At 37.2% G+C, this 13,633-nt stretch overlaps 1 protein-coding gene across 1 annotated transcript in view; it reads left to right on the top strand.

Annotated features, from left to right (window-relative positions):
• HOMER1 (homer scaffold protein 1) overlaps positions 1-13,633 on the top strand; it is a 101,895-nt gene that overhangs the window by 31,531 nt on the left and 56,731 nt on the right. Inside the window, exons 2-4 of the mRNA XM_029958973.1 lie at positions 1,723-1,908; positions 8,798-8,929; positions 12,198-12,290. Coding sequence (XP_029814833.1) covers positions 1,723-1,908; positions 8,798-8,929; positions 12,198-12,290 — 411 coding nt within the window. The remainder of the gene's footprint in view (positions 1-1,722; positions 1,909-8,797; positions 8,930-12,197; positions 12,291-13,633) is intronic.

Here is a 13,633-nt window from a genome sequence, read left to right as displayed (position 1 = left end):
TCACAGTAAAGAATTTCCTTCTAATATCAAATCTAAGCTTGGTCTCTTTCAGCTTAAAGCCATCCCCCCTTGTCCTTTCAGCTTAAAGCCATCCCCCCTTGTCCTATCACTACATGCTCTTGTAAATGTCCCTCTCCAGCCTTCTTGTAGGCTCCCTTCAGCTACTGAAAGGCAGCTATAAGGTCTTCCCCTGAGCCTTCTCTTCTCCAGGCTGAACAATCCCAATTTTCTCAGCCTTTTCTCATAGGAGAGGTGCTCCATCCCTCTGATCATCTTCATGGCCCTTGTCCAGTCTGACTCCATTAGGTCCATGTCCTTCCTGTATAGGAAGCCCACAGCTGGATGCAGTGCTCCAGGTGGGGTCTCACGAGAGCAGAGTAGAGGGGTGGAATCCCCTCCCTTGACCTGCTGCCCACACTGCTTTTGATGCAGCCCAGGATACAATTGGCTTTCTGGGCTGTGAGTGCACATTGCTGGGTCATGTCCAGCCTCTTATCCACCAGCACCCCCGAGTCCTTCTCAACAGGGCTGATCTCCATCTGTTCATCGCCCAGCCCGCATTCATGCCAGAGGCTGCCCCGACCCAGGTGCAGCACCTTTCATTTTGCCTTGTTAAACCTCATAAGATTCCCATGTGCCCACACCTAGAGTTGTCTAGGTCCCTCTGGATGGCATCCCATCCTTCAGGTGTGTCTGCTTGGTGTCAAGGGCAAATTTACTGAGGGTACACTCAATCCCATTCTCTATGTCATCGATGAAGATATTAAACAGTACTGGTCCCAATTCTAAGGGACACCACTTGTCACTGATGTCCATTTGGACTCCAAAACATTGACCACTACCCTCTGCATGCAACTGTCCAACCAATTCCTTATCCACCAAACAGTCCACACATTGAAACCATCTCTTCAAATTTTGGGAGAAGGATGTTTTTCAGGACTGTGTCAAAGGCCTTACAAAAGTGCAGATGATTGACATCCATAGCCCTTCCCTTGCCCTCTGATGTAGTCACTCCATTGTAGAAGGCCATCTTATCACTGTCTTAGTGATATTAAAATATTTTTAGATTTGTGTGTAATGCTATATGTCCCGGTAGTTGTCATGGTGAAAATAAGTTGTAAATTCTGAAGTAGAGTAGTTTTTTCTTTTTACTTATCTAATTTCATTTGGTAAGCCCTTTATTTTGCCTCATGTATTTTATACATCATTTAGTGTTAGTATGAATACGTGCAGGTGTAAAGCTCCAAACAATGAAGGTTTCACAGCACATGTTCCTAGCCTTAATTAATGTTAGTTTTGGAGAAATTGTATTGAATCAGCCAATTTAGTTCCAGATTATGGCCTAAAATTTATTAGAATAATCAGAGTTTTTAAAGGTTTTGGAGAACTCATACGTGTTATGCAGTGTGCAGTGTAATGAGATGAAGTTACACATGTATTAATGCCATTTAGTTTAAAGGGATAGATGGGTGGTGAGAGCTGGGGAGATGATGGGATATGTCTGAATCTATATTAGAGATGTCTCTGTTTATCAGACTCTACAGCTGGGTGCTGATTCTTGCCTTGGAAGACTTGCATTTTGTTGGATATGTATTTATCTGCTGTATGCAGCAACACATACAGAAGTTCTCAGGCAAGGTTTATTGTGCAAAGTAACTTGTGTACATTTCAATGGGCAAACTGGCAGATAACGTTTGTGCAATGATAGTACATATAAATTAGATTCATGACTTCTACTCTCTATCCTTTAGGGAACAACCCATCTTCAGTACCCGAGCTCATGTCTTCCAGATTGACCCAAACACTAAGAAGAACTGGGTTCCCACCAGCAAGCATGCTGTTACTGTGTCCTACTTCTATGACAGCACAAGAAATGTCTACAGGATAATCAGTTTGGATGGCTCAAAGGTAAATTTTATTTAGGAAAACCTAGTTGCATGGTACATATTTGTATTTATTTACTAGTCTGATGTCCTTCATGTTTCTTCTCAGATGTTTGTGTCATTGTCTGACTAACAGATTACTAACATGTTAAAATGGCAACGTTGCCTCATTGCATGTTTTGTTTATTCAAAAATTTATTTTCCATGTGGTTGTATTTACTTCAATAACTACTGCTGAAATTCAAGTGATGTCCTGTTGCTTAGTTAATACTATGAGGAGGATAAAAAGACAAAAATTTGTACATAAAGTACAAATAGAGTTACAGAGTTTTCATCTCTGCATTCAGTCATTTATCAATATAATTAGCTTCAGCATTGTGAAGGACATCTGTTCAGTGCCCGTAATCACTAAGTAAATCCTTCGTTACATAATCTTCCAATTTTTGCTGTAGATAATGCAAGGATTCCCTCCTAATAAAGCCTGCCTAATAAAGCTTTCCATGGTAAGCTTTTATCAAAACTCAGTCAGTGAGTCTGGAAGGGAGGGAGGGGGTTGTGGGTTTTGAATTTTTTTTTTTCCTTCCCTACTTTATTTAGAAAGGATAATGTGCTGAGCTGCTGTTGCAAGAAACATTGTCTAAGAAATTCATTTGATGTGCAGAAAAGACTTGACTGTTTCTAAGGTTCTACCCCAAGTAGGTATAATAACAGTAACTTTACAAACAGCATATCAGAACACTCTGCAATAAGGGCATTAAGGAGATACAAAATGTAGTCAAAAGTTGTGTGCCTTTCCAGAGATTTTCATTTGAAGCTTCTGGAAGCGCATCAGTTCATAATAGTTGGAACTGAAATACTCTTTTAGAACATAGCAGTACTCACAGAGATTTTGTGACTATTTATTAAAAGCTGAAAAATATTACCCTGCATTTTTTAAAATATCCAGTGTACTGCTATTTTAAATGAGAAAGAAGAACTTCTGTTGTAAAGAAGTATTTAGAAAGCTATCTCATAGTCGAAGATCTCTACTTCAAGTGATTGAGGCTCTGGTTTCAAAGCCTACCAGAATTTTTCCAAGCTTAACACTTTGTTTTTTCCCTTCCCAGCCCTCCTTTAAATGATTCTATCAGTTCTGTCAAATAATTAACATACCTTTTGAGTGACAGTTTATGAATAAAAACTTCGGGATTGGAACTAGATGATGTATGAAATCAAGACTACCAGTTGTAAAATGTAGTACTTTAACTGATCTGGAGAATTTCCAAAATCCTTATTCTGCTATCCACTGCGGTTCCTTTGCCTTCATCCAAAGCTGCAACTCCTGCCAATTGCCTGCTGAATTAAATTTTCAAGTAGTTGTTTATCTATTTGTTCTTTTGTCTACTGCAGCATTCCCTTTACGTTCACAGTACTATTGGCAAGGTATATTGATAATGCAGTTTATTACTTTTATTTACTCTGTGAGTGCTGCAATCCTAATAATGTTTTTATCAAAGTCTTAAATGACTCATATCTGGGATCCCAGTCATGATTAAGAAGGACCCATTGTTTTAGGCATTCACAACACTGCTCTGAAATATGCACAGGTGAATAACAGAATTTTAAGGAGGATTCCTGCTTAATTCCTGGAGAGTTCTTTTTTTTTAATTAAACCCCTATCTTTTTTAGCATGTCTGCACATACCCAATATGGTATGTACAAAGGGATAAATGTAAATATAAAGTGTTCTTAAGTTTTGAGTGCATGCAGATAGTGTCCCTGTTGTATGGCATTCAGCTGGGTGTCAGTAACACTACTGGCAATACACATGTTGCCAGTGGCCAAAAACACTTATCAAACCTGTTTTGAAGATGTCATGCCCCTCCCTTAGAAGGAATAGATCCAGCCAGGTTTTATTGTATATTTGGGTGTTGGTGGGGTTTGCAGCACCCTTTGGATTTGTATGGTGAAGAGAATGACATGTGGCTGCTCAGTTGCTCAGGTGCTGAGCAGTAAGTCAGTGTTGGCAGCTTACATGTATATTCACTTAGACTGCAGTAAGGTGGGGTTGAGAGCGAGATGCTTTAGATTTGAGTGGTAACCCTATTTCTGCCCCACTCCCTTCCCTCTCTTTAGGTCAGTGGGTTTCAGTAGTATGCCTGGATAAAATGTAACTTCTATACTGATTGTCTAAAAGTCATTAAATCTTTCTTCTTGAAATCAAAAGGACATTTTAAAAACACGATCTCATTCAACTACTGTACATTGCAGATTCCCACTTGAATTTGCTTAGGGGGGTCTTTGGTTTATTTTGTAACTGAGGGATTTTTTTTTTAAATTTGAGCCAGATTCAGCCAGGATAGGTGTCACAGAAGCAACTGCTGCTTACTTATAATGCATTCTGTGTAATTTTTTTTTCTGAAGCTACAGTCTCCTCTTGAAATATCTTGCATCAGAAATTAAGCATGTCCCACTAACTTGACTATAAAAAATATTCTAGGACTATAAGTTGTTCAATGTACAGGCTATATTTTATATATATCTGCAATATTTGGAGCCCTGTTGCCCACAGCAGGAAAATGCTGTAACCTAATAGAACTTGAAGGTGATTTCTGTGACCTCTTGAGTAAATATCTTTATGTAACCCTTTCCTTCTACCACTCCAGAATCAAGAGAAACCCTGAGCAATAAAATTTCTAATGCAGTATGGCATGACAACATTGAGCAGTTGTTGCTAAGGCTTTTGCTTCTCATTAATTATATAGTCATTTCAGAGTTCCTTGGAAAAATGTGTTTGAGTACTTCTTTCTCCTGGGTGATGGAATGAAGCCTCCATTATTTCTCAAGTAACAATGCAGGCAGACATTAGGATTATTGCCAGAGTCCCACTGTTTTTCCATTCAGTCTCTGAGAAAAGGAAGGAGATTAAGTAGCATAGTTCTTGCCGTACTAGTTAATTCTCTGATAATCAATTTTTTCACAGCTGCAAGATAGGAAAACAAAATTAAAATTTTGTGTTCACCTAAAACAAGGGAGGACTCTGGAAAAGAATGGTTTTCCCGTCTGTAGATTCCATCAGCCTTGTATATGTTATTACTCTGTCAAGTCTTCCATCAGTGTTACTGCAGTGGATGATTTTTTTATTTTAATAACTGTCTCACGTTAAAGGGATAATCTTTTAAATTCTTGATAAAAGTTTTAAGTAGGGCCTGTAAGCTCAAGAGTTCAGTAATCTTCCTTTGAAGAAATTAAAAAATACTGTCTTAATTATTATTCCTATCAATTTTAGCACAAGATAAAATTGTATTTGACCACTACTGTTGTTTGCAGTCAGTAAAACAAACAGCTCAGACACATGCCCTATTTTCTCATAGCTAAACTAATATGAAAGGAAAACATGAAAGCTATTTTATAATTCAAAAAAAAATCTGAAGATAACTAAATCAGTTTTCTTCAAAAGCTAAATGTCTGCCTGTCAGATTGACTCTGTTCTGTTTTTAAGATATTCTTGTTCGTTTATGCAAATAGCATTCTTGAAAGTTGATGAAATATTTGACACTCGTTATACTGGTAACTCTACAGTGAAATCTGGATTAGAGGAGAGCAGTTAAAGCAGTACCTGTCTGAATGTGCAAGACAGGCTTGATTATAAATTTTGATTTAAAAAATAAATCTTTATTTTTTTTAAGCTGAAGATATGAAAGATTAGTATCTAGTTCTTTCCAGAAGTAGCTTACACTAATCGTATCTGTAGAATGCTCTAGCATTGCACTTTTAAAAGTATAATTTAACACATGAGAGATCCAGTGTACTAATTCTTTTAATTCAGAGAAGACTGAAAGCCTTGATTTTCTTGTAAAGTTGGTAAATCTAATTAAAGGGCTCTTCTTTTTTTTTTTATCACTGGGAATGTAGTCTTCCCAGTGAGACACTTGCTGTCTTTGGACTAATACTGTCTACTGAAGTGAAGCCTCCGTATTTTTCTGTCCTGGAAAATAAAGGGAAGAATTGCAGCAAATCTTTCTCAATATAATTATTTTTTTAAAAAAGTTTTCTTCCTGCATTTCTCCCTTGCAAAGAAGCAGTTTGACAGTCAATGTAACCCACTATAAATGCAGACTGCTGTCAAACAGCTATCCCAGTCTGGTCCAGGCAGTCTGTTTTGGTTCTCTGTTCTGCAGCAAGCCATGTGGTCAGCTGAAGCAGTCTCAGCTGAAAACTGGTTGGTTTCTCACAGGTTTGTCACTGGGTTAAGCTGCAACCAGCTATGCTGCTGTGACTGCAGGAAATGGCAGCCCTGGAGACTTTAAAAAAGGGCTATTTTCTTGGAGGTCTTAAGTCCCTGTCATCATCCCTAGTGTCATCTTCTGAATTGAGGAAGTTACATCCATGACATAATATGCACGCTCTCAAATCTGTGATGCAAGTTCCAATTAATCAAATATTAGATGGACCTGGGCTTAAGCAAGCTAGACAACATAGCTAGAGCTCGAGTTGAGAGGAAGAATCTTTTCTACACAGTCCCCAGGATATTTAATTTCAAGCATATTATTGTGGACAGCTTCCGTAGCAAGTGAGATTGAGCATTATGTGAACCTGCACAGCTCTGTTCTGGGCTTCCACCTGTTTATTTCAAAAGTGGGCTTCCAAGCACTAATAGTGCAAAAGAAGACAAGAAGCCTACAAGTAAAAGAGAGATCCAGAGCACCTCCTTTCTGAGAAGTCCACCTCCCTCTCTCACGTTATCTCATCTGTCCTATGTGGCATAGACAACCATTTTCTGTGAGGTCAGTTGGAGATAATAGTGCAAGTACAAGCCTGCTGGCTTTATTTGGGCTCCAAACCTTATGCCTAAAGAAGGGAGAATAATGTTTTATTTACCAGTGACTTTGCTGAGCAACTTTTCATATGTGAAAATCTTTTTGGACAATTATTGCTAGAGACAGTTCTTCAGTCTCTGGTCACACGGCAAATCCTGTCTTTGACCTGGGGAGGCTCGTTGGTTCAAATGTAAGCTTTTAGGCATTCCAGAATTTTCCAGAAGTTCGCAATGGTAGCTAAAATTTGCATTTTGAGGCAAAGGTTATCAGAGACAACCTGTTTGATATTCTCAGCTTTGAAATTCTTCAGATTTGCTCTTCTAAATTAATGTGAGTGTAGTGGAGCTGCCAAAGCCACTGCAGAAGATGCCAATTTTGTTAAATTTATCTGTACTGCTTGGTTTTTTACATGTTGCAATACAGTTTGTTCTTCTTTCTTTGACTACTCCTCTCTGCCACTTAATCTGAGAATCACCATATGCACGTGGGAGCTTTTTGTGGGTTTAGTGGGCCCCTCAGCTTAAAATTTGTCAGGCTTACCCCGTAGAATTCATAGAAAATGTTAAGCTGATAGTAGCAGTGCTCCAGAAGTACCCAAATCTCAGCAAAAGGCAAAGGGTGCTAAGTAAACTCCTTATTGTAATATTCATCCAGAAGGCCGTATCACACAAGTAGTATAGACTGATTTTGACTTCTAGAAGATCTTGGGCTTGTGAGAGCAGTACTTTGTCTCTCTGATTTTGAAGTTTTACACTGTCACCATCTCAAGAAAATAATATTATGTTCTTTACATCCATACAGTTTGTGGTAGCCAAAGAATAAAAGAAAGTTTGTATTATTTACAACAGATAGTTTGGACCATGTGGATTTTGTTGTTGCTGCACGATTCTTCAGTAATCACTGTCTTTGACCTGCCAGGGCTAAGGCAGGAGTTATGTTTTCATGGAAAGAGGAACCATGCACACAGCTGTTCAACAGATTCTCAGCTTGGTACTGTAAGACTACTGCAGTAGGAAATACACTGACAATAATGTTTGGAGGACGGTAACTGGCATGTGAGAAAAAGTCTTACTGAGTTGTTTACTCATAGTGTGTGCTATTTTCTGGAAAGTTTTTAGGACATTCTCTATCACATGGGGGTAACAAAGCACCAGGCATTCATGAAAGGGGCTGTGAATTATATAACAAATGTGACTGAAACTCTTAGTAGCACCAGACAGTTGAGGCACTGTGCCTGCATTTCACTTCAAATACACCTGTCTTTGGGTTTATGACTAGTCTTTCTTGTTCCTGTTGACTGCTTGTAAACTGTACTGGCCATAAGTGTTTTAGTTAAATGAAACCCACTGGTACCAGTATAAGACTTTATCCTGTCATACTTTAAAGTCAGCTGGACAGTTCCACATCACTTAGAGTATGCTAGACAAACTTTAATGTGATGGAAATACTGTTGAAATCCATGGTGAACCTCCAGTTGCTTTTAGTGGAATCAGCATATCATCTAATAGTTGCTTTTTGTGTTCACATTAGCAGAAGTTACATGCTGGAGGATGTGCTTCTTCCATCCTGTAGATAGCAAGAACTAGAGAAGAAAACTTATTCCAAGCTCTGCTTGGAATTGTTGTTGTTAGCCTTGCTTGTATGTGTGTAAAGGAAACAGATTCTTGTAGTACAGAAATTTAAAAAGAAAATGTTCTTGTTTTACTGCATGTTTTTCAAGGAGGATCTCATATGCAACAGGGCAGGGGTGGATAAACAGTGAAGCTTGCAGTGGAACTTCAGAGGCCTTGCCTTAGGGGACAAACTTTGTTGTTCTTCTATGCAGATGCTTTAAAACACTTAAAGGACTGCTTGCAATTGTAAATTGATCCCTCACCCCCCACCTTCCCAGCTGCCCCCCCCTAGCTTTTCTCCCTTTTACAGAATGTGTGCAAAAATATGCCTTTGCAATTTTAGCTGTGATTGACTTAAAAAACTGTTTAATAATTTTTGGTGTGTATCTCAGTCAGTGTACGCAGATACTTGCCTACAATGTTGGCATTTCCAGTTATGAGTAGTCTGAAAAGAAAAATCAAAACCACAAAACCAATTTTTTACAACTGTTACCTTTTTCAGGCAATAATAAATAGCACCATCACCCCCAACATGACATTTACTAAAACATCCCAGAAGTTTGGCCAATGGGCAGACAGCAGGGCGAACACAGTCTATGGCTTGGGATTTTCATCTGAACACCACCTTTCAAAAGTAAGTATGACCAGCTAGTGAAGCCATTTAAGTATATTTTATTCCTACTCGCTGTATCTTGACTCAGTTCTCATTCCTGTTGTTATTTAAAAATAATTTACAAAAAATGTTCTGTATCAGTCTTTCTAATGTAAAAACACAAGACTAAGTGTAATACCTGCAAATTTTCTTTTAAGTGATGGAGAAAAGGAGGGACATTTAAGCCTATCACACTGTATGTTGTTAATGCGTTCTAATTATTGATTTGTTAGTTTTTGTTGGGTTTTTTTTTACTTCCATTACTGTTTTCCATGATAGAATGTAAAGGAGTAAACAATTTGGTGTTTCTTCTCTGTTTAGATCTTCTGGGAAAAAAACTGCTGGTAGCCTTCAGATGCATTTTTGTCTTTTAGGATAAATTTACTTCTACTTGTCTACTATGTAGTGCATCAAATTACTGATATTACAAAGTTTGCACGCTTAAAGTAAAGGTAATGGGAAATAAATTCAGTGTAAAAAAAAAAGCATTTTCTATTGAAATGCAAAAGTTGAAACGTTTGCCGAAGAAACTTTGTGTCATACATGAGAGTTTCTTTTCCGATCTGCTTGTGCAGGAGGGAAATACTGCTTTCCAAGGAAAGCAGTAATCTCTGTTTCTCAAACTGATGGTACAGTTTCTCTGAGCACCCTTCCTGGAATATATATTCCTTTTGCTGCTACTCTGGTAGACAAGTCCAGGAACCTATACAAGACACAGTCATTTTTCTTCGGATGAGGAATTTCAATTCAGTGTAAGAACTTGTGTTTATATTAAGCAGAGAATTTTCCTATTTGAAATACACAGAAGGTCTGGACATCCCAAGTGCAATAAAAGGAATGCATAGTACATATTTAAATAAGGAATAATGATGACTGGGTATTTAACAAAAGAGCAATCATAGCAGCCCTTTTGAGAAAGTAGAAGGATAAGCATGGGCCTGCCAGAAAGCCATTAAAATGAGACTCAGTACAATCTATTTTATTTGGACAAGTGTGAAACTTGTTGGATTTCTTCCTTTCATAACCAGATAGTTTTCTTTTCCACAAAGCAACAGAGTTGTTCTGGAACTTCTTTTCTGTACTCGATTTATTAAAGTCCTTAAGTGAACAGCCCTGCTGTATGTAATTTGTGTTACAGTAGTGTCTCTGGGCCCCAGTGAAAGATCTCAAGTTCCAGGGACCAGAAGACAACCTGCAACCACAGAAAAGACTTGGTCTCGTCTGTGACTGATTTCCACAAGTTAATGATGTAATAATCAGAGCAGACAAAGTAAACTGTTTATTCTCACATCATTGTCTACTTATCTTCTTACAGTAAAATGTTTGAGTTTTGTACTGTTTGATTTAAGTGTCTTTGTCCTCCTGAACTAATTGCTAAGGTAGAGTGCAACATCAGTAACCTCTTTCTGTACAATTATTGTGACTGAGAACTAGTAGAGTGAGACTGCCTGATAGAAAAGCAATGGCACTCTAATGAACTTCACATACAAACAGTATAAAAGAAAATTAATTAAACATTTATTTATTTTCATTAGACCTTTTCTCAATATGTTAGACAACAAATTCATCTCAAGACTGTTCCATGAGAAGTTAGTGATACCTGAAAGGTACCTGTATTGGGGTCAGGACTTGTTAGCAGAACCCCTCTTGGTGATCCAGCAGGAGAAATAGAATGCCTCATGATTTTCAGGAAAAACTGAGAACTACTTTCTCATTCAGAATATGTTTATGCTTTTGATAGTATCCTGATGTATGGGAAGAAAACTTCTTTTTAGAGTTTACTCTCTGTCTTACCCTTTTGAATTAGTTGATCTGATTTATTCTGTAAAACTTAAAACGTATACTAAATGGAAAGGGCCACCATGGATATTTATGTAAGCCTCGTGTAGTCTTCCTACACAATTTTTTATCTTTTCTTCAAAATTTTGATCCTCCAGAGAACTTTTCCTTTCATACCATGAGACCTTGTCTTTGTTATTCAGAAATTTTATCGGGGAATAGCTCTTATCCATCACCTGACTACCTCAAGGAATTCTGGAAAATTTGTGAAAATTTCCACTAAGTTTACCTTAAAATGGCCCTTTCTCAGAATGATATCTATTGATTTGTCTATTATATATTTTTTACAGTTTCTATGGCTGTCATACAGAAGACTGTATTTACTGTCTTCATGTCTTCAGCCATTTATTCTAAACCTGAGCATTATGTTTTCCATTTAACAATCCTCTGGTCTTAAAGCTGATTTAAATAGTAGGTTACCCATCAGATTTTGAGATTTAGGTACAACTCTTAAATAAGTATTGTCTAGTTCTGATGATCTGTTGCGAATTTCATCATCTGTTCTGAGATTGTTTTTTGGATGCTGGATTAAACTTTCAGGAAAAATAAGCTTTGAAATAACCTGACAGGTGAAATACAGGGTACAAGTGGAGAGAAATTACATTTCCTCAAATACTAGTACCCTACCAGGAGAAGACCATAAGGTTTTTTTGGGTCTTGTGTAGTAAGTGACATTCTGATTGAAAATAGTTGATAAGGTTGTGTCACACAAAAGGTGGCTTTTTTACCTTCTAAATACGAGTGTGAAACAATTCCATCGTAGGCTGCTGCCAGATCGATTTAGACACTGTTGTTGAAGCTTCCAATATTTTTGCAGAATCATTTCAGTCTTAAGCTGATAATAATAAGATAATGTTCTGGGGGACAGAAAAGCAAATGTTTGGCTACTATAGCAATCAGTGTAGCATCAAGATGAGCTCTAGGAAGCCAAATTTAGCTACTGAATTTATAAATGCAGTTAAAATTTGGGAAGAAACCAGTATTGTTTCAATCATGAAAGAATGAAGCCCGCTGAAAGATGTAGGCTAATGATGACCACATTAGGCTTCAGAACCAGATTAGTTATTGTTAGAAGGAGGGTAACACCTGAATCTAAAAGCAACTGTGTAAGGCAGTTTGTCACTATTATTAGCTATCTCTGAGGTGAGTTTTTTTAAAACTATCAGCAACAGATCATGTTTCATTGCGTTGTAATTTTCCTGACATGTAAACAGTGTACATTATGTCTGAAAGGTATATCACAGGGTAACTCAATTAAATGAGTATCTCATAAGGAGAAAAATTAAAAAATTCTACTGACACAAATAGACTTTTTAAAATGCAAAGTGCAGCATTTTGTTCTACATGTATTGTATTGCTTCACGCCTACTCTTTGTCTTTTTTTTTTTTTATTTAACATATGTACCTTCAGTTTGCTGAAAAATTTCAGGAATTCAAAGAAGCTGCACGAATAGCAAAGGAAAAATCCCATGAAAAGATGGAGCTAACAAGTACACCCTCTCAAGTGAGTCTTATTGCCTGATTCAAGTATTGTACTTCATATCTGTTCTACTTACTGTATTCTTACACAGACGTGTATTAAAAATTAACAGGGTATTTCTCAGTTATTGTGAATCCTCTCATCAGTCAGCAAGAACGTCAAGTCTCAAGAATACATTTCGCATACACTGTAGAAGTATCAAAGGACTTGCTTTAAAATAAAATTTGGCTTTTTTTATTTTTTATTCCTTTCCTTGAGCTTTCCAAAGAAAACGAGTAGACATGGTTCTGTAAGTGAATCTATAGTAAACACTTTTTGTACATTTTCTTATTTTATCCATGAAAGTTCAGGTGTTGCACTGTAAATAACTTTTATAGAACAATCATTGCAACAAAAATGAAAGTTAAAACAGTAAACTATTTTTACTTATTTCCTACTGTGTAGTTTTCTCTTGTGAAATGTGTTAAAGGGAGATGAGAGATTCACATGCTTGTTCTGGAGTTTTATTAGTTAGCCATGGTGTACAAAAAGAGTTTATAAAATGTATGTCAAAACATGAATGGGGTTAATATAGACCTAATAGGAGGATAACTTACTATATTCACATTTACATTAGTCATGCTGAGAATTAATTGTGAATACTTGAGTTCACTTTGAAAAAAAAAATTGCATGAGACTTTTCTATGCACCATGTATTCTGCCCTCCCACCCAGTATTTTTGACTCAGTGTTAGCTATTTACTTTGCTTTGAGCGGTAGTAAGTAATTCTTTCTCTTGGAGAATGCAGCAGCTTTAAAGCTGCAGCAGGATTCCTGAGTTGAGTATGTTTAAGGTAGCTGAGTCTTTTTTTTCTGGGGAATCTTTGTTTGTTGAACCAACGCATCTCTTAAGTGCTTTGCACTGTAATAGGCTTGTGATCTTTGAAGGAACAAGGATGGCAGGCAGTTTGCAATATGTTGTACAAATAGTTTTATTGCTACCAGAAAGCTATATGTAATGGCTTTCCAAGAGGAATCAGTGGAAACCAGAACACACACAATTCATAATGTTTTCCCAGTAGGCATTTTGCCCAAGTACTAGATTGGCTTTTGCTATTAACGGAAGCCTGCTTGCTCTACTTTAACAGGAGAAAAATCAGGCAGTCTTTTTTTATTAGTTTTCTTGACTGTCTCTAAATTTATTATAAATTCCACAGAGACAATGGAAGTGTGTATTTCAATATAATACACTTGTTGATAACATACACTTGGCTTTAGAAACAGTAAGTGCTTTAGCCAGGCCTCTAGTTTCTTGATGTTATAAGTAAAAAAATTACTGTGCTTCTCTTTTTACATGCTGATTAATATTCTGGACTCAGAAGTTAAATC

This window comes from Manacus vitellinus, unplaced genomic scaffold (genome assembly GCF_001715985.3).
Source record: "Manacus vitellinus isolate BGI_N305 unplaced genomic scaffold, ASM171598v3 scaffold_18_pilon, whole genome shotgun sequence".
In the NCBI taxonomy this organism is placed as follows: Eukaryota; Metazoa; Chordata; class Aves; order Passeriformes; family Pipridae; genus Manacus; species Manacus vitellinus.
This window is presented reverse-complemented; position numbering and strand designations above follow the sequence as displayed.